Here is a 25895-nt window from a genome sequence, read left to right on the forward strand (position 1 = left end):
CGACGTATCGATTTGGTTACCTATGGACGAATGGTCTCACTCTCCCGGCTGATAGTGGTAGTATTCAAGGGGGTGGCCCACGAAGGAAGGAAGGAAGACAGCCACAGAGGTGGGCACTGGCCGACAGGCTTCCTCGCGTCTCACGGACGACAAGGGGGTGATATATTACCACAAACTACCAGCTCACCCTCCACCTCCCTTCCCTCTCGTTGGTACCCCACTATCGTGCACTTGAAACTACCCTTCCTCCCTCTCCCTCACTAACGCAGCCTTTATTCCGAGGAGATCCATCTCCATAATGGCCCCCACGCCTCCGGCCTTCCCATACGCCACATCTGCATTCTATACAACGTGTTGTACTTATAACCAACTCATGGACATAAAACTTGGACCAAGGAGTCTCTTGTGATTTCCACAATTTCACACTATTTCGTGTGCACTGAATCTAGATCGAACCAAAATAAATAAATAACAAAGTAAGAGAACAAGTAATATTGGTCATCCCTCAAGTCTAGCATTTTTCGACACCTCCGTTCGGCTGTTCTAGGAGTACATTGTCCAATGATTTTAATTTATCTCTTTAATCTCAATAAGTTCACCATTATGACCTAGTCTTGTTTCGTGTCCTCCACATACTATAACAGACGGAAAATTAAATTCTGTATTCTAAATGCCTCTCTACACCACCTGGTTCTCACGCCACGAAGGATTCCGTGCGCCCCCTTCTGTAGCGCACACATTTATAAACCGTAGAGAGGCCACAATCTCTGCTGACAGGAGTCAGTGGAAGGATTCATCGGTAATTTTCTTGCGGAAAATAAAACAAATGGAGTGAGGAGAGAAAGAGAAAAAAAACAAAGCAAAATTCTACAAGGATACATCGGGCCAATGGCGTGTTACGGATATAGCGTGCAAAACCAGGAGAGACTAAACAGTAGGGGGATGGAAGAGACCTCCACCTGTGAAAAATATCACACAAGTGTCCCTTTGCCGACGACCGTGAAGAGCCCCAAATAGGTTGAATAATATCTACATTTTTGGTTCTCCATTTCGTTCTCACGGATTTCTCTCATTTGAGGAAAAAAATTCTTGTGGTTTATAGACCTGATTGTGTTGCGCGTTAATCTAAGCCTCTCCCTCTCCTTTCCCACAAAATTGACTAAAAATTCATGACGTCATTCAGTTATAGGCCTTTTTCTGAAAATGTACATTTTCCAAGCCGAGCTTGTCAGAAATTATGAAAATTCATACACCTGCCGTGCACGTACATTTTCCTCCATTTTTCCTTTACTTCTTCCTCCAGCCCGTGGGTGGAGTGAACACAAGGAAAAAAACCTCACTGAGGGCACATGACGCGCACGGCAGGGTCGGCGAACAGATTAAGCTTTGGATAGAAGAGATTTATGGAAGCGGCGTCCGTGTAACGAGCAACATTTTTTTTTACTCTCGTATATGAAGGAGTTTAGACTTGGGGGTAGTCGATTAGCATAAGATCCAACAGCTGGAGGCTGATGAAACTTATCCATAAATTTATAAATTTTCACGGAGATGAATTCCATGATCGGCGGGTCATCCCCGGAAAGAGCATTCAGGGGGAGAAAAAGTTTGAGCAATTTTTTTTTTTTTAATTTGAAAAGAAGTTGATGAAAAGAAAATATCTATGTGAGAGAGAATGCATCACTAACAGTAGCAACGGAGTCTGAAGGACCAAGAAGTAAAAGAGAGTGGCAAAGGGGGAGGAAGATCTGGACTGTAAGAGACGTTCAATACTAGGAGGTAAAACGGCTGGGGCAACGCCATTGGCTACCCCATACCATCCTCCACATATATACGTACACAATTTGTAAATATATAGTACTCTTGTTGTACATAGATACTGAGAAACCTTCCAACTACTTGAACGTATACTCTACTTTGCTCTTTCTCTCTTGTGCACTTCAAGCGTCCCCAGGTACATCCGCGTGCCAGTGCGACGCCGTGAGGAGGAACAAAAAATTTTTTCCCTCTGCCATTTCTCCTTTCACATCTATTTCCACTATCATTCTATTTCTGCTCAAAACCTCTTTGAGGTGAAATTAAAATCTACTGGTTTAAGATGAAACTAATATAATTAATATCGACAGAAGTGAATAGGACTTGAATTAATTTTTTTTAACTACTCACGTTCCCGTAGAAATCCTTAAAAAATGACAAAAATCCCATGATTATTTATCAAGCTGCATAACAGTTATATGAAGTCTCAGTGAAGAAGTAAAAAAAATGGAAGAGTAATAAAATAAAAGAAAAATCATCCCCCGAAAAAAAATAATTTGCAAAAAATGGCAATTATTCACCTCTTTCAAAGATTTTCCTTCTAACGAAGCGATTACCAGCTCCCCAGAAATAAGGGAACTAAAATAATTATTATAAAAACTTGAATAGTTATCTCTTCCTTCCGTCATTTGAAATTATAATTACGACATCGGAGGGGTATAAGTTTTTCAAGAATGTCAGATGTGCTCAGTGTAACCCCTCGGCGCGGACTTTCACGAGCAATTAAACTCAAAGAATGTCTCAAGTCACTAGCCAAGAGTGCAATGGTCCCGCAGGGGCAATTACGATGGCGACTCTCAGTACACAAAGATATATACCTGAGAATCTCCAGTAACAATGATAATGAAACCAGATAATCATGATACTTTTATTAAATAATAATTATCAAAATGGACAACATGAATTATTAATCATCAAATACATGTAAGGCAGTAGATAATTTTCATTCTCAGCTGAAGAGTATCACAATAGGTCAGGGTAATTTATCGAAGGCACTTTATACAAATGATGAATGCCCTGAGCAATTTCAAAACCATTATAAAGATATCAAAATAATTATATAACATGGAAAAATTGAATGTCGACATACCAAGATCTACGATAATCCAGTGCCCGCGTGCGACATAAATTCAGACGCAATGATAATCGTATGCATGGGGATTAGTTTCCAACTGTCAGTTATCTGCATGGACGTGAAGGAGAAAAAACAGCGAAATAAACATGTAAAAGAAGGAACTGCAACTGGAGAAAAAAAAACCTACTGCACACGGTTGCGATTTATTACTCGTTTACTCCAATGGGAGATATACGATAATAATCGCATTGATTCCCACCGATGGCTTGCCCCTCACTCGTGGTAAAAGGGGACCAAGTCGTAAGTTCTATTGCAGTCTCACACGCAACATTGCACTGAGATCGCCCAAGTTTTTAGGTGAGACTTCAACACGAAATTCATCGATTACTAAAAATACTTTTATTTCATTGTGTCTTCAAGGGTTTCTCCCCCAGTACGAAAATAGCTGTGAAGAAATTTGTTGCCTCAGGCTATAGGTTCGTGATGTTTTAGCCCTCTTTTTGTCTCGGAAGTGTGGAAAATAAATGTCATGTATTTTATTTTCATCAGATTTCTTATTGTCAAAATTTCTGTTGTTGCGGTTTTTATCATTCCATACTGCTTTTCGTTATTAATTTGTGATGAGTTTGTCAAAATAAAAGAATACAACGATTGTATTGAGATGGGAGAATTTTTCATGTGAGACGTCATGAAATTGAACGATTATTGAAAATACTTTCGCTTCGTTATGTCCTCTGGGCTACCTCTACTTCCAACATAACTGTCTGAAGTTATTTATATTGGACTATAGATACGTGATGAATTCACCTTCTTTTTCTTATCCGAAGTCAGATTTCGTGTTGTCAACACTACTACTCGGACTGTTCCCATCAATTGATATTGTTTAACAATGCTTATTCTCAAGTTTTTTGAAGAAATCTGGGGATTCCCATTTTATTAACCAATTTCCAAAAATACTTTTATTTCTTCGTATTCTCTTGGGACTTCCCCTAATCCTAAATTACCCCGTAAAGATGTTCTAATCCACAGTTTTGTTCACTGCAATATTGGATTGTTCCTCAGCTTCCCTCTTACCTCCCATCTTTCTATCATCCGCACTTTCATTGTGACTTTTTTCATCATCTGATATTGTAATGGGCTCATCAACCCTTCCTGAAGACGTATGAGGCCTTCCATTACTAATTTTGGAAAACGCTGTTAAAATAGAATTTCCTTGATCTCCTCGAGGTACAGATATGAGGGTTGCTCGTTTTGGCGGTCTATTGAGTGGACTCGCTGGCTTCATAACCGAGGGTTTCACCTGGAGCTGCTTGTGCATTTCCTCTTGCGTTATTTTCTTCGTGAACATTGTAATTAGAGGAACAGTCTTTTTCTGCTCTCCATCTTTCGGTTTATCCTTGAGATCTTTCTCGTTTTTCTCCGGCAGCACTGGAGCATCTGTTAGTGTTTTCTTCTTGGGGGTCAGGGAGTATGTCCACTGATTTGGCAAACGGAGGTCCTCCAGGGAGTACCTCCGCCGGATTTCCTCGGTTACGTACCAACATGCCTTCAGATGCATTGGCCCCTCTTCAGGACAGGGAATTCTTTTCGAGAGTTCTTTTATTTTGCGACTTACACTTGCTTGCGTAAAGAAGCTATCCTGTTCTGGACGATTTTTCGTCCAGTACGCTACGAACTCCTTCGCCAAAAATGGCCGGCCATGTAAATTTCCGTGGATTAGCCGGATCAAGTCAGGTATTGCTTCCTCTGAAATATTCTTTTTGTTGGAATTGTCTGGGTCCAAGTTTTCAGATTCTGTTGGGGGAATGAGGGCTATTGGGATTTCCCTTGCCCAGCCTTGGCGTGCCATCAGAAAATTCACAATTTGAGCGGGGGCTGGAGAATTGATAAAAATATTTAGAGCAAAATGTAAAGTTTATCATACGGTAGTAGTACTCACTGTTCTCCAAGTAAGAATTAAAAATCCCCTGCCAAATGCATCCAATGACTTTTGGCTTTATCTTTGACGTCTTTGTCTTCATTTCTGCCTCAAATTCTTCCTCAAGGATTTTCAGCTTATCCTTTTGAAGTTCTGGAGGCTGTGAAAATTTCACATTTCAATTGTGAGGAGTCAAAGAAATTTTCGTCCATATTTCAAATATTCATTCAATCAAATGGACCATGCAAACATTTAACATACATTCAAAACCCAAAATTGAAAAAAAAAATACAGAAATTTTTTAACATTAATATTCATCAAATAAATTTCATAGCCATAAAAATCATTTCTTACCACTTCCTCCACGTCCTCCTCATCAGCCTGAGCCTCCTCGTCCGAAAGATATCCATGAGGCACCATAAATTCATTATCAACGTCATACTCATTGTCATCAGGATTCTCTTCGTCTTTTTCATCGTCTGAGCCTCTCAACGATTCCCCCGGTTCTTCTTCCTCCCACTCCTCATCGGAATCGACCTCATAGTCAAACCATTTCTAAGATAGATAAAGGAAATAAAACAATCCATCACACGTAAAAAAAATGTTTCGATTTAATTACAAAAAATATTAAAACGTAATGAAAACCAATTCATTCATGGAACTGTGTTGGATGATGATGAATGAACAGGACGTTGATATCAGACGGCACTTCCTTGAAACGCTATCTCGAGCGCATGGCACTTTCCATACGAGCATAAACTTGGATTTTTCAAATACTCGTCACATCAATCACTTGGGTCATCCAGTTTAGCTTTACGTTTCTTCATTTTAAATTAAACCAAGCGATAATAAAATTAAAAACTGACAAAACAATAAATTTGTAACTTGAAAGAAATCAGTGCTCGTTGTCGTTGTCTCGTTAAAACCATAAACTGTAAAGTAGTAAACAATTTGCATCTAAATTTTTATCCTGAATGCAACATTGTTCAAAGGGTCTGATTTGTGAAACAAATGAAATAATACTCATTCACTTGACCAGAACGTTATTGTCTCATGCATCAACGTCGATTTCATCTGCGCACAGACATCAATTACAATACCACACGCCAAGACATTAATTTATTATCGACATAGTGCCTGTGATCGATATGACCGCCTGGAACGTCGCTCTTGCGTTATTAAAAAAATTTCGTTCTTCATTTCGAGGATTGAGGATTGATAGAATGGTCTGAAGTGGTGGATTGAGGTGCAGCTTGCGGCGGCGTTGATGTGAGTAACATAAATTAATTATTGAATATGTTAGAAACCGGTTGTGTCGTTTATCACTTAGAAACTCATTCTGGAGAGTTCATAGTGCTGTAGGGGAGGACAGAGTATGGCGGGGTGCCTAGAAAAATGTCTACAATTTTAAAAATATTTCCACTTGGAGTAGTTTGGCAGTATACTACTTAGACTTGCAGTAATGATTTTATTCAAAAAGCCATTTATGATTTTCGTCCAACAACGAATAAAGCGTGATTAACAGACGCGGGAGAACATTTCAGATATGTTCAAAAGTTTAAAAATCATATGGAAAATAATCTCCATATTTTATTGAATACTTCAGCTCATCTATTTAAAAATAGGAAAATCAAAACATTGAAATTTTATCATCAATTTAATTCAATCATTATAATGAAAGCTACTTTCTCACCTTCTTTATTACCATCCAAAGCACCTACCTCCCCGCCCCCAGGCGCTATCTTATCTCACCCTTGAACAGGACTTTCCCAGACACTGTCCATTGCCGAAAAAAAATCCACTCTTTTATCCGAAAAAATGAAGGAAAACAGAAGTCCGATAACCACGCAAGGTGACGAGGAAATAATTAAACTGCTGTTGTCACTGCAAGAGTGTCGGAGGGCCATCTGTAATGGTCTGTTTTATGCCCCGTTAAGATTACAGATGCTCGTGCGTTCCATAGGAACGAGAGATTAACCCTAAGTCCCGGGACTGATTCATTAAAAAAAAAAAAACAAACCGTAGAATTTTTTTCATCATCTCTTTTGTTTTCATTTATTGTTTTGCTATCTTCAGTTCCCCCACCCATTTTCTCTGTCAAAAAAGGCAAAATATGAGTCGAAAATTGTCCATGAGACGGCCGCAATAGACTTCATTAATTTCACAAATTCTCATTCGATTAATCCCCTAATCAATGACGAACATTTATTCTGACGCAGCGGAGATAAAAATTCCCGCGCATCTGGAAAATCCAGCGTAATTCTAATTGAGATAAGTAAAAAGATAATCACAGTGAGAATGATTCGATGGACTCTGGAACTTGGGAAGCAATGTACTAGTCATTACAGCCTAGCTATGAAATTCACAAACTCAGACACGTGCGTTAACATCGGAAATACCACGTTCTCCAGCGTTTCGTTATTGAGAATTCGAATACGAATTCTCAATAATTCTCATTTCTCGATAGCCAAAATCTCCGCGCAATGCACCCCAACCCCAGAACGCCATGAGAATGACGGCGATTTCTAATGCTTCGAGAGAGAGAAAGCGTTCAAAAAATGTATTAATTTTTTTCCTGCTCATAAATCGATTGGAATTAACAAAAAATAAAAAATAAAAAAATAAGGATTCATGTAAAGAATGAAAATGCGGCTTAATGTAAGGGGGCAGAATGAGATGCAAAATTCCGCGCCCGTATATTATCCAAATCCGGCGGAAAAAACGACAGCACAATATTATCTTTTTTTATTCTTCTCATTTCAATCGGCCGATCCCTGGGGATTGACGCGGAGTCGTCACCGGTTGGCACAGAGTCCCGATATGTCGGGACATGGTTGTGATACTCCGATCGTCTCCCTGCCAGACTCCATTTGCGTATCACTCGGTCAACTCTCAAACTGCCACGCACTCGTGAGAGAAAAAAAAAAGGAGAGGAATTTTTTTATCTCGTCGGTTACTCTTGTTTTCACCACCTTACGCGACCATTCCGCTCCATTGGTGGATCAGTTCCGGAGTGACAGTCAAACGCGCGCCACGTCTTCCTCCTCTCCTTCACTCAAAATTATCATTTTCAAGCTAGAGTTCTGGTTGAGAAGCCCCACTAGAGCACAAGTTGTGAATGTCTCTTCATTAGTTTTGCGGAATAATTAATTTTGTCAAATATGATCAACGACACAACAATATTTGATGTAAGTAAAACAATCAAGGTCACGACGAATACTAAATGCATTAATAAACGTGATTAACGTAACGTGGATAAACCCAAAGATTTATCATCAATTCATCCTCATTTTTGAAAGAATAAACGTCACGTGAGGGTCACGCGGGTGCGATAAAATAAAAATATCGAGTGAGAATATTGACTCATTGAAACACGAATATTCTACAGTCACCTATTTGCATACATCGTGTACTCGATTGAACGAGGAATGCCTTAACATTCGACGAGTTGTCGCGTCTGAGAGACATGGAACATGAAAACGTTCAGGATGACTCTGCAGACATGTAATTCTGTACATTAAAAAATCATTTCACTTTGGTTTATTTTCATCGTGTCAGAGTCGCGTGTAATGCCCCGTCAATTCCTTTTGTTTTCGCGTGTTACCTGATTGAAACGTCAACGGATGAAATTGAAATTGCGTTTTTGAGGTGATAAGAATCAGCTAGGTGTGTCTTCATCGAATTGTGAAGGGTTCAATTGTTCTTTAGAACCGTCAAATTTTTCTTTGAGAAATTAAATTGATTCCCTCTCAACGGAATTCAGATTGAGATTGCAATGAAAAAATGAGCTTCTAAAAGGGTAGTAGTAGGCAAAAGCTCATACTCAAAGCTCTTATGAGATATGAAAAAGAAAAAACCTGACAAATCCTCTGACTTTCAGGAAATGACCGAGGAAATATTGTTCTCAGTCCTCGGTTTTAACACAGACAATCCAGAAATGTCGTCATCATCTCACAACCCTACATCCCTACCCTGTGATTATGAAATAGCTTGCGGAACCCCTTGGAGTGAAAACTCGGAGATTGAAAATCAATCGTCATCGGCAATCGATTCAATCGAGTGCTATACGGATCTGACGTACTCCCCGGAGGTGCCCTGGAATGACTGGACATCGTCAAACACGTCTGTGTCCGATTGTCTCGGTGATCTGGGCGATCTAAACTCAGAGTTCGATTGGTGTTTAGATAAGGTGTGGGGATCGGGTTTGCCGGAGAGAACGCCAATGTGCACACCAGGCTGTGAGAGATTTTTGCATTTACCGCTGATACAGCCACAACAATCGTCTCAGTGTTATCAACCGGATGAACCACTTTTAGTGCTTGGAATTGATCTGAGATCTTTGGAGAATAATCTCGATATGGATTTTAATAATAACAGTGTTGGGGAGGATTTGTTGTTGGTCAAGAGTGCTGATTCTGCTCTTGCCACTCATGATTATACTAACCGAAATGTGGAAACTGCTGTTACTGAGGACCGATGCTTCCCATGCACTTATCAGGGCTGTGTCAAGGTGACTCTTAATCAGGATTTCATTTTTTCGCGTTATTTGGAAGAGTATAATCAATTATCAATTATGGATTATCTTTGGTTGATAGTAAGTTACATGAACTACAGAATTAAGATTGTTTTTAAACATTGTTAGGTATACGCCAAAGCTTCACACCTGAAAGCCCACCTTCGTCGCCACACAGGGGAAAAACCGTTTGCCTGTACCTGGGCAGGCTGTGGCTGGCGGTTCAGCAGATCAGATGAACTCGCACGACACAGAAGATCCCATTCAGGAATCAAACCCTATCCCTGCGAACTGTGCAGCAAAAGGTTCGCCAGGAGCGATCACCTCGCCAAACATCGCAAAGTACATAGAAAAAATGCATACTCCATGTTCCAACAACACCGCGGAGATTTGCGCGGAAAAACGAGCATTATTACCGATTTCTAGTACTAACAATAATCGGTGGAAGCTATTCAACATTTGCCAAAGAATATTCCAAAGATCTTGGGAAGTGAATAACCCGAACAGTATCAAAAGCATTTAGAGATAGTGAAGTAGGAGAGCTTTTCAGGGGCGTAACTCGATTTTCTGAAAGATCAATCATTCAGGATCATCCAGATGATGGATATTTTCTTGATAAAAGACAGCTTCATTATTTTTTAATTTAATTAGTTATAGACAGAATCTAAGAATATCCAAAATCCATGTGGTTTTTTTTTATCTTTCATCGATGAAAAAAAGAACGAGTCAATTCAACGCATAAACATCCGCTCTTATTCGATGGAATAGCAAAAACGCAGATACGATAATTCCTTGGATATTCTCACGAACTCTCTTCATGAGGCAGTTAGACATAATAAAACATGGGAGTGAAATTTGCCACGAATAATAAAATTGATGAAATAAAAAACTCACGGTGTCCTTAGTAAATGGCCTTCTGGGATTGATGACAATACTCTTTTTCCTCCAAGTTCCCCAGTATGGAGGCCTCCTATTCTCCTTGAAGAGCAACAGTTTAGCTCGATACTTGTCAATGCTCCTCTCAGGTGCATCAACAATATTCGAATCCCCATCATCTTCCTCTATTATCACAACATCATCTTTAGCTACATCATCAGCAGGCCAGGTCTTCTCCGACCTCCTTCCCTTCCATCCCTCTCTCTTCATCGCCTGAATGTAGAGTTCCCGCCTGCCCTCCTGCTCCCTCAGACACTCATCAATATCTACCTTCTCCTCATCTCCCAGAGTCCGTCTGCACGTAGGTGCAACCTTCATGTCCTTCCTCACTTGGAATGGCATGAAATTGCTGACCTTATCGACTTTTTCTTTATCCTCATCATTAGCCTTGCCGTTATCCAGTTTCTTAGCAACGAAAAAGCTGGCGAAAGTTGACGCCGCCTTCTGTTTTTTCCTCTCTGCCTCGAGTTTCTCCTCCTCCTTCTTCCTTTTGTCCTCCTCCTTGGCTCTCTCCTTCCTCTCTTTCTCCTTCTGCTTCTGCTCGATCTCCAGTTGCTTTTTCGACTCCTTCTGCTCTTTCTCCCTCTTCCTCAACTCTTTTTCAGCTTCGTCCTTGGCTTTTTTCGCTATTTTCTTCTCCTCCAGCTCCTTCCTCCTTTTCATCCTCTCCTTATTCCTCTGTAACGCCCTTTCAGCCTTCTCTCTCTGACGTTGTTCTCTCTTCTTGGCACTCTCCAACCTCTTCTCCACTTGTTTTGGTGTCAATCTCCTCTTCTTCAAAGCTATTTCACCAGAATTCGTGGTTCCTGTGGGAGTTTTCAATAAATTATCTGATAAATTTTTCGAGCAATCCTCATCATGTGACTTTTTATCATCATCTGAACATGACGATGATGTTTCTGACTCGGAATTTTCATCCTTCTCCTTGTTATTTTCCTCATCGTCGTCCTCCTCAGACGTTAAGGGGATCTCTGCCAGTGGATCGCTACTCGATTCATCCATTTTTTGAGTTTTCCCAGGGCTAGATGATGTAGCCACTGCCTCAAATGCCTCCCCCTCGGATTGATTATTGCATCTAGTCAATACCACTAAAGGTACCTGCGCGTCTTCCAGTGCTAGTGATTGTTTTGGAGGAGCTGTTGCTGCTGCTTGTTTCTGGAAGAGTCTCATCAATGCTCCCGGCTTCATCGCGTGCTTTGAATCTATCTTCTTGTCTTTTGAAGATGGCATTATGTCTGGAGAGCCTGACACCTCGCTATTCGGTTCAACAACGTCTTCTCTGTCTGATGTTAGGTCGATTTCCGAAATTTCAGAGGGCTCGGCGGAGGCGTTCTCTTTCTTATCAACTTTCAAGACTTTTGGGCTTTTGGAGTTGGTGGGAGACGGCGAGGACAGCTTACGCTTTTTTTGCAAGGTATTCGAGGAGAGGGGCGAACTGAGCATTTGGAAAGGAAGACGTGCTAAAAAATACAAAATTCATATACTTTCCTACCTCCCAAATCCAAAGAAAATTTTAGTAATCCCAAAGTTATGAAACTTTGAAAAAAAATTTCAATTATTATCTAGGAAATCAACACCCACTAATTGTTAATTAAAATAAAATACGTACCCTGCTTAAGTTTCTTTTGTTTCGGAACCGAGTCCTCAGCTGTGTCGGTAGTGCCGTCCATGACTTTCATGTCCGAATCTAAACAAATAAAAAAAGTACAAAAAAAATCTCAATTGAAAAAGTTATACCTAGGAGTTGACTCGGATGCCCGTGTGCCCTCCCACTCAATGATTTCTACGCTAACCAATTTTCCTACTCACTGGTTTCGTCAACAACAAAACTGTGTCTGTTAAACGTTTGTTAATGATAATTCAATGCCACATGAATTCCAAAAGTCGATGCACTATTCTCATACCATAACCTCTCGACTACAATCTCAGAACTCGAATTACAAATTGAACGTTTAATGCAGCTCGCAAACTAGATACATCAACCAACGATACGTTTAATGTAAGAATTATTTGGATGATATCACACGAAAAATTGGCATTTTTGCTCATTCAGTGATGATAACAACAAGTAGTGAGATCACTCAATTGACAGAATACGCGGGAAATCATGGAAGGGAAGGGGGAAAACCAACTAGACATTGGTTTGGGCCGGATTTACAACCGACGACAATAATAAAAAAATATCGGTCAGTCAGAAAGCGATATAGCCGTCAAGTATGAAAGAAAATATTTATTTTACCGACGATTGGTGTATATATAGCAATTTGAATTATATTTTCACTCGTGAATATTCAATGCAACGTTGTAATATAGTAAAAATCAAACAATTTGACAGAATTCATCGTCAAGACATAAGAAAATTAGAATGATTAATGAAATTAAATATGTTCTCATATCAGTGTGATCTCATCGGTGTGTACGCACACAATCAACCCCTTCACACTTAACCAGTTCCTTCAATCGTTTCCTGAATCGGTATCTCTTCCCCTTATGCATGCTGTATGCAATGTTATTCATTTGGAATGGATCAGCATTCAGATCATACGCTTCAACATATTTCTGAAAAGCAGGAAAAATGAACAAACATAATTTGAATTGAAAATATTTCTTTTGAAAGATATACCTACCGTAGCGTCTTCAAAAACACAAAAGATATTGTTATTCTTCTCTGAGAATCTTCGGACGCAGGCATAGGTATTGTTGGTGGAATCCTGACATTTGCATTCATATTTTTTATCACAATGCTGTTGACAATAATAAAATACTTGATACCATGTTTTTTTCAAAGCGCAAAAAATTTTAACATTGCGGCTCAGGTGAATATCTTTAGCCTGAGAAGGCATATGGTGGAATTATGAAGATCAATGACAAGTATTTTTGAATTGTTAAAAATAATAAAACTCACTGATAGATGAACATCATCATCAGTGGGGCATCCACTGTTGGGAGTTCCTATCGAATGTTCCCCTCTGTATTCAATTAAAACACTGCGATCCTCAGAGATGTTCTTATTCAGCATCGATGTACCGTCTGATATCGCCTCAGTTCCCCCCATTTCCAAAATCGTTGAAAATAAATCAACGCTGGTCACTGGAGCCTTAACTCGACTCCCAGGAGTGATTCCAGGGCCACGAATCAATAGAGGAACTCGAATATCGGTTTCATATGGCTGGCGTTTATCCATTGGCATACTAAATTGGCCTGAATCATCGTGAGCAACGGTTTTCACAAGAGCGGTCTCAAAAAATTAAGGACATAAATCATAGAGGGATGTATCTTTAGCGGGGTTGTACGTGAATACATTTATGAGTTTTTCAAGTCTCACGTATTGCCTAGAAGCTCCTGGAATTTTTCAGGAATCGCTTGAGACATTGAACCACGTAAATTTCCACGTAGATAACTACAACTTAAATTAATATTAATATTATGAGTTTTGGCAGAATTTACCAATGTGATAGCCATTATCAGACGTGAAAATCACATAAGTATCATTCAAAAGACGGGTATTCCTCAAAGCGGTATACACCCCCACAACTAACTCATCGACAGCCAGGAGTGTCTCCCAGCGTCTCCTATAAATGTCATCCAAAGTTGGAAGAACATTGTTAGGCAGAGGAGATGGCCCCATTCGAACAAGCCAATGTTTATCCTTGAAAAATAATAACATGAACAGCTCAAACGGTTGGATAAAAAATTCCAAACAGGAATTGCCGAACTTACAAACTGTGATTGAGTATTAAAGTTGGGTGTTCGCTTAGCTTTTTGATTTTTATATCTGTCATTATGCCGGGCTGCCGGAGTCCAGGGTTCATGGGGAGCTGGAGGTGCTAGGACCATAAGAAATGGAACTGAATTGGCGCTCCGAGTGTTTATAAAGCTCAGAGCCATTTGTTTCTGTAAAACATTCAGTAATTTTCTATAATATTCAAGACTTTGAAATTCCAGCTATTTCGTCCTACTGAAAATTAATAGCAATTCTACAAAAAAAAAATCAAACATGAAATTGATAGAATCGAAAATTAAAACTCTCACAATAACATCAGTTAGATACTGATTTGGCGTATGTCCGTATGTCCTCGCGGTTCCGTTGACAGATAATGAATAGTCAAAATACTTTGAATTTCCGACAAGTCCATACCACCAGTCCCAACCTGGAGGGACATGCTGAGGCCCCCCAGCTGCCCTAGAGCCGTACTGCAACGCCAATAATTGAACCGTCGATAATTATATAGATTATTTTTCAACGAATACCGACTTCATTTAGATATTTCCCAGCATAGAACGTAGTGTATCCCATCTTCTTTTTTAATATCGCAGCAAAGGTTTTTCCTTCGGAATATCTCTGCCACTGGGGGCTGTTGCAGCCACCGGAGATAGAGTTATTGACTGTATTGTGGTTGTGCTGGTACCTTCCAGTTAAAATTGACGCACGGTTCGGGCAGCAGATAGGCGAAGCAACGAACTTCGAGCATTGCAAATTGAATAATTAAATTTTATAATTAATACTTTTAAAAATCGGAAGTTGGAACAACTAAGTGATAAATATCGATGACCACTTACGCAATTGTCATAAGTTGCTCCTTGTTGCCCAATCAAATTCTGGGTATTTTGTAATGGTTGCTATGGTAGACGGCAAACAAAAAAATCCATTTTATGAAAGATATTTTTAATGTGAAAAAATAACCGGGTAATAAAAATGAGTCGATTTTCAGGGTTATTACAAATGAAGTTATCTATTTTTCCGTTTCATTCCACGTTCTATTACAATTCAATGAGGAAAGCGGAAACTGAAGTAAGTTGACTTATCTCTCAGGTGAGTTATTCAGCGGTATCTACAAATCTACGAGAAATAGCGGAATTTGTTTGTGACTCATGTCGTTTTACCACGGCACTATATTGAATTTCCAACTTACCATTCCCTCGAGAGTCAGATCCAAATCATCAACTAGAATCACAATGATGTTATTTCCCCAAACCGGTACTTGCAGGTTCAAAATCACGAAAATTGTCATCCAATGCATGATTATTCGTAAAAAAATGGAAACTGTCAAGGAAATTGCCTCAACACGACGAATTATCTATAATAGCTAACAATTGAAAGGTCGGGGGATCCCAAATACTATTGATGGAAAACTACTGTTGCTTATTGCTTATTGTAAAGCGACATAACATTAGTGAATGAAAAGAGTCGTTGAATAAAGTATCCGACATGATAATTAGAGCTCTACCTGTCCCCGGTCAGAATTTACCGAACTACATATATTTACAAACTGTAGCTACGCATAGAAGAGGATAGACTAAGTAGTGACACATCTCCGGTTACAAGTAACTCTAAGTGAGCGCTAATCCCTGACCATAGCACGAGGGGGCGCCGTCATCGATCCTTGTGGTTAGATGGACAAGCTCTGAGGCAAATGAAAGTCAGAACAATTTTTTTTTATCCGGCAGTCACCGGGCAGATCTTCGATTTTTTCTAGAAGAATATCGACTTTTGCCGAAATTGAATTTCTCAACCGCGGGAAGTTTGATCTAGGAATTTGTCTGGAGGAGAATTGACTTTTTGATCGGGTGGAACGCCGTCCTCGCTACCAAAACCGACCGTAGGGCGTCCCAATCGGGATGAGTTGTTACCTGACCCCTGAAATCTGAGTCTTTTTCTAGCCTATCCTCTGCTCCGCTGCATATTGTGACGCCAAATTTTGTCCCACTCCCACATCCAGCACTGCATTTGTCGCTCACATGTGTCGGTTGTGCTGTTAGCATATTTTATCGCTATTTATTCCAATTATTTATTAAAACCTGCGCAAAAATGATTGTTTCAACAAATAAAAGCAATCCAAATGCCCTGAAATTGATAATTGCAGGAGAAATAAGTGGAAATCCTGTTGAACTCAGAATAGTCACGGCGTCCGGTAAGCTATTTAACCTGAGCACTTTGTTTCATCATCCCATTTAGATCCCCATTTCGATTATAAATACCAAATAAAATGCATATTGAACGTAAGATTAATGAGCCTTTAAATATTCAGATAGTCCTCTGGGACGTTTACCCACGCTAGAATTGCCCAATGGCATAACCTTGATAAGTTCCACCGCAGCACTACAGTATCTAGTACCAGGGGATGAACAACAGAATATTTTCGTCAATAAATGGCTGGAGTGGGATTCCACTCAACTACAGGTACAATTTTTTAAAACGTCAATCCCTCTAAAAAATTATGAGTTTCAAAAAAAGGAGCGAGAGACATTTTTTTGCAAGAGAAAAAAATATTGAAGATCACTTAATCTGTCACTTTATCTTGAGACGTACTAAGTTATCTTTTACTCTTGGTTTCAATTGAATTTCATCTGAAAATTTGTTGTTTTTAGCAAACAAAAATGTGGAGAATTTTCAAATTTGAATAGAATGCCATGTGTTGATCATAAATAAGAAAAAAAATCAAAGTGTCTATTTTAACTGAGAAATAATCTCCCTAATGTGATCCATAGCCGGCAGTTGTCTCCTATGGGAGTTCAGGCTCACTGGACACCTCCCACAAGCCTCGAATTTGGTCACTGCTTACCCAGTTAAACGCCTCTCTAAAAGCTCAGAAGTACTTAATAACCGACACCCCAAGTGTCGTGGACATCGCCATTTTCTCGACACTGTGGTGCACGATATTCATGCCGGAAATTTCAAAAGAGCTGTCCAATGAGTTCCTTTACGTGAATCGATGGCTGCAAGATCTGGAGATTTTTCCACCAGTTAAAAAATCCCTCGCAAACCTCGCAAAGCTAGACCTCGAGAGAGGCTTCAAGTCTATCTCAAGCCTGCAGTCGTCCGCGTGGTACCCAATGAATTCCTACACAGGCGTCCGCACTCAAAAGTCCTCCCAAGAAGTGGTGACTCCATCGTCCCCAGCAAAGGAACCAGAAGTCATAACCGAAAAAGAGCTCGAGACCTCGAGAAATAACTGGTCACGTCCGAAGCACCCTTCGATAAAGGCTCCCACGTATCCAGTCCTTCCAAAGAAAAATCAGCGCAATATTTTAATCACCTCAGCCCTTCCGTACGTCAACAACGTTCCGCACCTCGGTAATATTATCGGGTGCGTTCTGTCAGCCGACGTTTTCGCACGTTATGCCCGCCAGCGTGACTACAATACCCTGTACATAAGCGGAACGGACGAATACGGAACTGCAACCGAAGCCAAAGCCCTTGAAGAAAATATGGCGCCCCAAGAAATTTGCGATAAATACTTTGGGATTCACAACGATATCTACCGCTGGTTCAACATCGGTTTCGATTACTTCGGGAGGACAACAACTCCGGAACAAACGGAGATCGTTCAGGAGGCCTTCCTCCGTATAAAGTCTCAAGGGTACATCATAACTGAGAGCGTTGACCAGTTGCTGTGCGAAAGGTGCAATCGTTTTCTTGCTGATAGGTTTGTCGAGGGCACATGTCCAAGGTGTAAATATCAAGACGCAAGAGGCGACCAGTGCGACGGCTGTGGTCATCTTGTTAACGCCACTGAACTGATAAACCCGAGATGTAAAGTCTGTTTGCAAACACCGGTGATAAAGGCGTCAAATCAATTCTTCCTAGATCTTCCCAAGATTCAGCCCAAGCTCAAAGAATGGGCGTCTAAAGCCGAGAAGTCTTGGTCTAATGTAGCCAGAGCTGTGACCCGACCTTGGTTGAGGGACGGACTTAAGCAGAGGTGTATAACGAGAGACTTGAAATGGGGTATTCCCGTTCCTCTGGAGGGATTCAGGGACAAAGTTTTCTACGTTTGGTTTGATGCACCCCTGGGATATATCAGTATCACGAAGAGGTACACACAAGAGTACGAGAAATGGTGGAGACCCAGTGAAGACGCCAAAGTCGATCTCTACCAGTTCATGGCGAAAGACAATGTTCCCTTCCATGCTATTATGTTCCCTGCAACTTTACTCGCTGCCGATCAGGGTCACACATTAGTCAAGCATATCATGGCAACCGAATATCTTAACTACGAAGACACAAAGTTCTCCAAGTCCAGGGGAATCGGAGTCTTCGGAACTGACGCCCGAGAAACCGGAATTCCTGCTGACGTCTGGAGATTCTACTTAACGTACATCCGTCCTGAGAGCCAAGATTCAAATTTCAACTGGGTGGATCTTGCCACGAAGAACAACTCTGAGCTACTCAATAATTTTGGCAATTTTGTCAATCGAGCCTTGACATTCGCGGTGAAGAATTTCAAAGGTGTTGTTCCAGAGATGGAACTTAGGAATGACGATCTTCAGCTTCTGGTGCTTGTGCAGCGAGAGTTGAGTCAGTACATTATGGCTATGGAGCAAGCTAAATTCAGAGACGGTGTGCGGCATCTGCTGGCTATATCCAAGCATGGTAATCAGTATATGCAGTCTCAGCAGCCCTGGGTATTGATTAAAGGAAATGAAGAGAGCCAAGTAAAAGCCGCAGGAACGGTTATCGGTGTTTGTTGTAACATCAGCTGTCTTCTGTCTGCTCTCTTGGGGCCGTTCATGCCAGAGACATCGCGCCAGCTGAGAAAACAATTGGGACTTGATGGAAGCACCTATGGCTATATTCCCGATACTGTTTCCGTTCTACTGCCTCCAGGACACAAGTTGGGGGAGGCGACACCGTTATTCAGTAAGATTGAGGATTCGGTAGTGGAGGAGTTGAGGAAAAAATATGCAGGCAAGCAGGACAATGGGCGCAAGGCGTTTAAGGCTGGTGAGACTGTTGCTGAGCTGCGGGCGCAAATTGCTGCCCAAGGGGCGAAAGTCAAGGAGCTCAAGGCCAAGACGGACAACAGCGTCTGGCAGCCAGAAGTACAGATTCTACTGCAGTTAAAGATTAAATTGGCGACACTGAACGAGGGATCTGATGGGACTGTCAATACAGCAACTATTGGGGTGGTAAAAGCAGAGAATGGACCTGTTCAGAATGGCAAAACTGAATGTGATGCTGTCGCTGCTTTGGAAGCTGCTATTGCTAGACAGGTAGATAATTGTGGATTATTTTACAGTGTTGGCACGATTTCGAAAGATATTTGTTCTTTTTTTTCATTATGATTGTATAATCAGAGAAAAGTTGAAAAAATTCCAGAGGATATCTTTCATGTAGTTGTGATTGCACGGAGATATATGTGTGAGATAACAATTTAGAAAACTGACTTTTGTCGATTCCCAATGAAAATATAATTTTTTTTTCAGGCCCTTTTCGTACGAGATCTCAAAGCTAGCGCGGACAAGAGTGTGTGGCAACCCGAAGTCAACACTCTTCTAAAATTGAAAAAGGAGTTGAGCGATGCTACTGGTGTGATAACACCGAATCCGGGTGACAAGAAGTCAAAGAAGAAGAAGTAGATTAAATTATTATTCAGCTGACCTTGGCAAAATGCATCACCAGATGGCTTCACGCGTTCCAGTGTGAAAATCACATAAACCATAAATAATCGATAATTAGTTTTTCAAGTGAATATATGAATTCTCAAAATACTGTTAAAGCATTTGTACCCTCTTCACAGTATTCAATAAGCCATGCACTGAATATAAAATAATGTTATTTATTCTGTATTGACACAGGAAATATTAAAGAAAAGACATTGACATACTCGCATTTGATAAGAGATATGCAATTAGAATAATTAGTCGATTAGATACATAAATAGAAAGGCACTTCGATAATGACTAGCATGAGGATATTTTTGGTCTAACAATGAATCTCATTTCATTCGAGAGCAAATGGAGAATCCTGACGAGTCGACAAATAGAACTTCCCACGTAATCTGAAAGTAAAATTAATCAAATGATGTCTAATGTATATTTGAGAATTATGAAATATTCTTACGATGCGACAGCGTACTCTCCCATTACGGCAATACGATTGTAATTGCATTTGCCCGCTTTGTATTTCTCCCAATTATCGCAATGCCTTGCTCTGAACCCATTCACATTACCAATACTTTCTGTCATAAATTGATGAGCTCTCGAGTGACTGCAATATGCTAGAATGTTGAGTAACAATTGATAATATTGACTGTGGCAACAATTATGAAGTACAAATAGTCATTATTTTCAACTACATCGATGCAAGAAAAATCTTACAAATAAATCATTCAGCTAATTTAATATTTGAATAATTCTCACTCATTGTGGGTGGAAATGAACAACCGGGCTGTGGAAATTTCCCGCTATTCGGGTAGAAATCAGCATGTCCAATGGGTGCAAGAAATCCAAATGCTGAACCACTCGTGTGAATAATATCAACAAATTGAGCATCAGTTGGATCTAGTCTCGAGTCCGGATGAACAAGGCCATGGATGGTTTCGAAAAGAGGGCTTGCCGGATCGAGGCCTGGAAATTGACAAGCATTGGATTGTTCTGCTGAATAAAAAAAAATGACGGATGGTTCACCGGGCAATTCATCACCATTATCAAGAAATTGATTTAATGTAAACCTGTTATCCGGCCGATTCTACCCTTCAAGTTAGCTCCAGCATATCCCGCAACATGGGATCCTAGGCTGTGGCTGCAAATATGTACGTCTTCAAATTCCAAATTTGACTCTCGATTTAAGAACACGAGAAAATCGGAAAGATAATTGCCAATTTTTTTGGTGTTGTTGGCTGCCACGGGATAGGCGTCCGCGGCCGTTATGCCCCATCCGACGATGATTACGTTGACGTTCCTATGCTTGAGGTAGGCTTAACAATCATGAGCAGAAGAATTCGATGGATATCAATTAATTATTCAAATGTAAAAGTTATAATCTCACAATAAAACCCATTAATAAGAATTACCATTCAATAAATCATGGATCCAGGCCTCATTTCCGGTATCACTGAATCCATGAACGATCAATTTCGTTGGGCGACTCTCGTTGAAGTGCGATGCATACAGAACCTCGGTATTATTCAAGAATAATTCCTCCTCTCCGAACGGATTCTCTCTAAAAGAAAAAGTCAATCATGAAACAAATACTAATTATTCTGTTGATATCATCGGCATGACGCACTGATTTCCTGGCGCCTCGATTCTTTTAATTCTCATCAACTACTTGTTTTTTATTTTAAGCCCTTATCGCTTGAGTGAGAAAAGAGGCATGTCCGTGAGATATTCGGTGGTGATACTGACTGCGAGTGCAAGCGCTCGAAATAGAAACTACCATTGAATCTCCACTTCATGGGAATCGCAATAGAAATGATAGGTCACTGATTGTCATAATTCACTTGATTAATTTTTTTGTGAATAGGTGGACATTCAAGGGGGCAAACCAATTTTTTTCGGCATTCCTATCTCTCGGAATATATCTCTGTTCTATTACCGAATAGATGTTTTGTAATCGTGTAAAATAAGTTTAATTCAAATGATTGTATCAAAGCAACTAATTAATAAATTGACTAACTCAGTACTAAATGAATTAATTCCTCAAATTATTCCGTACTTACCTCGTATATAAATGAAATTCCAGTAATTTCATGGAATTAACGTTAACAGTCTCAACGTTATTGAGCAAAACACTTGGCATACAATACACTAAAAAAATACGCAGTATTTAAAAAAATGAAAAAAAATACCACACAATTGCTCCTGCAGTATTACCTAGAGCTACTGTCCACATGAGAGACACAAGTCTCCATAAAAGTATCATCTCCCTGACGTCCATCCCGGCAACTGGATGACTGTCGTAACCGGCACAGATACACTTGGCCGCTAATAATCTCTCGCGAAATTTCTGCGTCACTTTTTTTCAATACACTCCTCTGATAAGAATATTCAATAAATAGCGAAAGGAATGATGACAGAAAACGCATCTCGCAAATTAAAAAAAAAATTCACGCTCTAGACGAAACCGTCGTTTCAGTAAATTTTTACAAGTTTTCGTAACTGGTAAACATTCGTAAACTCCGAAACTCACGTAAACCGTTAATTAGTAAATTTATTCGATTGAAAAACTGAAAATAAATATAATAGTGGCTTCTGTATAGAATCACAACGTAATTCCATAAAATAGAATCAAGAAACGGAACTGGAAGAATTAAACGGATGTAAACAAATAATAATAAAAAAATATTATCAATTATTAATTAATATATCAAAAAAATGCAAATAAATAATTTTCATATGTCAATGTCTTTGTTTATATATACTGCACAGTGTCGATAATCGGCCGAGACATCTTCTTTACCCGGCTCTCCCGGGTAGTTGGCTTTGAAAATTCATTTCGATTAGCATCGTTCTCCCTTTACGGTAACCTCAAAAACAATAACGTCGGTGTCTGAATAACATTCAGTAGAAAGCAGTTGCCAATAAGATAATTAATTCTTAATCTTCTCACGATGGAAGCCATTGACAACAACTCCTGGAATTCAGTAATTTGTATTGATCTTGAGGACGACGACGACGATGAGATAATCGAGTTGCCCCCTCCAAATACATCCCTTCAGCAACAAGAAGAACTTCATACCCTTCAGAGCATTGAATCCACAGATGCACCTGCAAGGAGATCAAAGGACTCAAACCTCCAGAGGAAGGTGATTCAACAGTGCTTGGCGTTGCTCCTGCACGCCCAACGGTGTAATGTTCTCCATGAGGAATCCAGCGAGGTACAGATCAAGTGTGTCCAACCACATTGCAACAGGATAAAGGACCTTCTCAAACATCAGGAGAATTGTCAGTTAAAACAACAGTGCAGTGTGCCACGGTGCAGCTCTTTCAGGATGATCCTGAGGCATTGGGATAATTGCAAAAGAGGAAATTGCCCGTTGTGCTCGTCATTGAGACGAAGATTCAATGTTGAAATGCCCGCACAGCGTCAGGAATCGGAGAACGTCTCGAAAAAATCAAAGGGTCGTTTATCTGTGCCTCCAAATTTTGGAAACAACAATCAACTTCTACCGAATCCTTTCGCAGGTGTCCGTAGTGCACGATCCCTGCAGGGAGAATCCTGGGACGATAATCCTGCAGAAGTACCAGTCATTCCACAAAGTGAGAAAACTGGGGTGAGTGAGCGATCGAGTAATACCCCTATGTTTTTTTCAACTCCCAAGGTTTCCGGGAAAAATTCAACAGCTCAATTTGAGTGGACGTCAGCTCTCTCGAGGGAATCGAATTGGAAACGACATTCAGATGATTCAAGACCGAATAAACGCACCAAACACAGGAGTTTTGACAATTCAACATCTAGTAATTATATGTCAAGTCGGAGAAAATATAGAAATCCTTCATTTGAACCGGAAACCCAGCGTCAGCCAAAACATTCATGCAATTCAAGGTCGGATCTTCAAATCTCGAGAGCTTCCATTGATTCGACATCTGATGAATCATTAAAAACTACAAGCGAGATGAAAAAGCATAACGAAATAAAAATGACAAGAGAACAGATGCAGATGCTAATACATGCATTCAAGTGCAGGAGGAATGATGCGAAACGACTATCATCCACATGCGTGAACCCCACCTGTAGAAGCACGAAACATCTGCTGGACCACATAAAGGATTGCGAAAGAACACTAGACTGCTGGGTGCCGCGTTGTATGTCTTCGAAAAGAATTCTCATTCATGTCAACGAGTGCAGGGACAAAGAGTGCGAGCTTTGCTCGACTGTGAGTGATGCACGCGAAGGAGATGCCATCAATAGGCCTCCATCAGGCGTTGGAATAAACAATTATTGAAAATGGACTCTAGCAACTTGAAGTGAGGAGAAGAAAGAAAATGATCTTTTCATTTTTTGTGGATTTAAGATTAAAATAAATTTATTAGTAAATTAGTGGGCTTTTCATGAATATTCCAAAAATAAAAGATAGCCTTGTGTGTTGTTGGATTCAGAAATATTCTTAAAGACTGGTATTCAATTAAGCGTGGATTATTTCACTAACAGCTATACGAAAACTATTATTTTTATATACTTGAACTCTGATACATGTTGATGAACAATTGAGCTGTGAATTCCCAAATAAAAGATAGAATTGCTTCTCATAATGTCTGGATCATTTTCTTAATTCCCGATGGAACCGAAAAATAATATTATTCCAAACATGTGCAGTGATTTTCCTGATAGATTATCAAAAGAATCAGCCATTCAGACCCTCAATAATGCCACTAGCACCCTAAACAAGAGGAAAGAACCATCCTACACAATAGTTCATTGCAAGCTCAACGACTTGACAAATGTAGAGAGCTCTGAAAGCAACAGCAACAGTAGTGGTCCAGCATTCTTACTCATTCTCCCAAATAATTCAGTCCAAGTGGATACATGTATCCAATGTAACTGCGATAATCTCCAGAATCTCAATGCAATTAGTGAAGACAAAAATTATGAACAACCCGAATCAAAATTCAATGTTATTGCCATGAGAGAAGATAGATTAGATGAATCATCAGAGAATCCTTCAACAAACGATGATGAGGAGGAGGAGGAGTGCGATATTCAGTGCACCCTGGCCATCATCAAGCCAGAAGCACTAGAGTATAAGAACGCGATTCGAAAGAGAATTATTGACGAGGGATTCGAAATCTGCGCAGAGAGAATAATCCATCTGACTCTAGAACAAGCGGCAGAATTATATTCTAGAGATTATGGAAAAGTTCATTTTCCGTTGCTCGCGGCTTATCTGTCTTCTGGACCTATTGAGGCACTTGTACTTGCAAAGAATCGAGGTGTGATAGAGTGGAGGAAAGTTATGGGACCGAAGAATGTACATTAATTAATATTTACCGATCGATAAATTTGTATATTTCCGTTATTCCCAAACTCTCATTTAATTATTGTCAATTTAAAAAGGTAAAGGAGGCCCAATTATATTTCCCGGAGAGCATTCGCGCGATATATGGAGGGAGTGACGATAGTATTCGGAACGTTGTCCATGGCAGTCTCACTGCTGAGGAAGCAAGAAACGAAATTCTCTTTTTCTTCCCCAATTGTAAGACTCATATGGACGGTAAAGACGCTGGAAAGCATTTTTTTTCTCAGCATATATGTTTTTTTGTAGTTATCGTTGAGCCCATCCTTCCAAGAGAATGTATAGCAGATTATTTTATGAAGGTCATTAATCCTGTCTTGATAGACGGTTTGACATACGTGAGTAAGCAAAATATAAAATTGCTGATATATATAATGAGTAATTATAAATTTTAGTATCTAACTTCATTGTTATGTACAGTTGCAGAAAGAAAAGCCTGCTGAGCCTTTGCTCTGGCTTGCCGACCAGCTCGCTCAAAGTGCTCCAGATAAACCAAAGACCATTAAATAATGATTTTGCCGACATGAAAATCGCATTCCTGAATTTCACCCGTTTTTAGAGAAAATTAAAAAGTTCGATGGTCTTCCCTTCTTAAAACCACATGAGATTATTGATAAAATCCATCAATAATTAAAAATTAGCCCACAAATAGATGGGTAAAGATGTAATGACTCACCAGTTGGAGATGAAAGCAACAACGGAGTACATGTCGAAAAAAAATCTTCCTTACACCGAAAAATTCAATGAATATGCGAATCTCTGCTGCTTTTTCATGGTACCAGGGACATTTGAATCCGACGCCGGTGCTTTCCGCTCGCCAGGTCAACGATATCACCGTTTCGAACACCAGAGAAACACGAAAACTATCCACAAGCATCCACACGTACCCCACTAACCGCGCGA

At 40.0% G+C, this 25895-nt stretch overlaps 6 protein-coding genes across 11 annotated transcripts; 3 read left to right on the forward strand and 3 right to left on the reverse strand.

The window, feature by feature from the left end:
* Positions 1-2666: 2666 nt before the first annotated feature.
* Positions 2667-25878, reverse strand: LOC135165473 (chromatin assembly factor 1 subunit A-like). 2 transcript variants are annotated; one of them, XM_064126803.1, is made up of 6 exons: positions 25669-25878; positions 11864-11941; positions 10213-11714; positions 5160-5360; positions 4827-4965; positions 2667-4762 (listed from the first exon to the last, which is right to left on the reverse strand). In XM_064126803.1, the coding sequence occupies exons 2-6, from the start codon at positions 11931-11933 to the stop codon at positions 3906-3908; spliced, it is 2769 nt and encodes a 922-aa protein (XP_063982873.1). In that variant the 5' UTR covers positions 11934-11941; positions 25669-25878; the 3' UTR covers positions 2667-3905. The 2 variants fall into 2 exon arrangements, with proteins under 2 accessions (XP_063982873.1, XP_063982872.1); XM_064126802.1 differs by lacking the exon at positions 25669-25878 and adding an exon at positions 12064-12369.
* On the forward strand, positions 5578-10224 carry LOC135165482 (Kruppel-like factor 3). Of its 2 annotated transcripts, none has more exons than XM_064126816.1 (3): positions 5578-6074; positions 8686-9315; positions 9448-10224. In XM_064126816.1, exons 2-3 carry the CDS (start codon positions 8689-8691, stop codon positions 9742-9744), a joined length of 924 nt encoding a protein of 307 aa, XP_063982886.1. In that variant the 5' UTR covers positions 5578-6074; positions 8686-8688; the 3' UTR covers positions 9745-10224. The 2 variants fall into 2 exon arrangements, with proteins under 2 accessions (XP_063982886.1, XP_063982885.1); XM_064126815.1 differs by lacking the exon at positions 5578-6074 and adding an exon at positions 6746-7993.
* On the reverse strand, positions 12470-15555 carry LOC135165477 (N-acetylglucosamine-6-sulfatase-like). 3 transcript variants are annotated; one of them, XM_064126808.1, is made up of 9 exons: positions 15168-15555; positions 14815-14874; positions 14510-14716; positions 14287-14448; positions 13975-14199; positions 13702-13903; positions 13160-13455; positions 12882-12965; positions 12470-12813 (listed from the first exon to the last, which is right to left on the reverse strand). In XM_064126808.1, exons 1-9 carry the CDS (start codon positions 15273-15275, stop codon positions 12661-12663), a joined length of 1497 nt encoding a protein of 498 aa, XP_063982878.1. In that variant the 5' UTR covers positions 15276-15555; the 3' UTR covers positions 12470-12660. The 3 variants fall into 3 exon arrangements, with proteins under 3 accessions (XP_063982878.1, XP_063982877.1, XP_063982879.1); XM_064126807.1 differs by having other exon boundaries at positions 12882-12998; positions 15168-15551; XM_064126809.1 differs by having other exon boundaries at positions 12882-12998; positions 13975-14148; positions 15168-15549.
* On the forward strand, positions 15918-19867 carry LOC135165474 (methionine--tRNA ligase, cytoplasmic). The gene is made up of 4 exons (XM_064126804.1): positions 15918-16166; positions 16284-16435; positions 16744-19248; positions 19462-19867. The coding sequence occupies exons 1-4, from the start codon at positions 16064-16066 to the stop codon at positions 19612-19614; spliced, it is 2913 nt and encodes a 970-aa protein (XP_063982874.1). The 5' UTR covers positions 15918-16063; the 3' UTR covers positions 19615-19867.
* On the reverse strand, positions 19795-22000 carry LOC135165481 (pancreatic triacylglycerol lipase-like). 2 transcript variants are annotated; one of them, XM_064126814.1, is made up of 7 exons: positions 21853-22000; positions 21699-21786; positions 21051-21199; positions 20709-20954; positions 20398-20604; positions 20114-20255; positions 19795-20036 (listed from the first exon to the last, which is right to left on the reverse strand). In XM_064126814.1, the coding sequence occupies exons 1-7, from the start codon at positions 21914-21916 to the stop codon at positions 19979-19981; spliced, it is 954 nt and encodes a 317-aa protein (XP_063982884.1). In that variant the 5' UTR covers positions 21917-22000; the 3' UTR covers positions 19795-19978. The 2 variants fall into 2 exon arrangements, with proteins under 2 accessions (XP_063982884.1, XP_063982882.1); XM_064126812.1 differs by having other exon boundaries at positions 20099-20255; positions 21853-21999.
* LOC135165483 (nucleoside diphosphate kinase homolog 5-like) lies at positions 24258-25455 on the forward strand. Its single transcript, XM_064126817.1, has 4 exons — positions 24258-24947; positions 25034-25172; positions 25223-25330; positions 25413-25455. Exons 1-3 carry the CDS (start codon positions 24258-24260, stop codon positions 25249-25251), a joined length of 858 nt encoding a protein of 285 aa, XP_063982887.1. The 3' UTR covers positions 25252-25330; positions 25413-25455.
* Positions 25879-25895: the final 17 nt, after the last annotated feature.

Source organism: Diachasmimorpha longicaudata, chromosome 8, assembly GCF_034640455.1.
Source record: "Diachasmimorpha longicaudata isolate KC_UGA_2023 chromosome 8, iyDiaLong2, whole genome shotgun sequence".
Classification (NCBI taxonomy): Eukaryota; Metazoa; Arthropoda; class Insecta; order Hymenoptera; family Braconidae; genus Diachasmimorpha; species Diachasmimorpha longicaudata.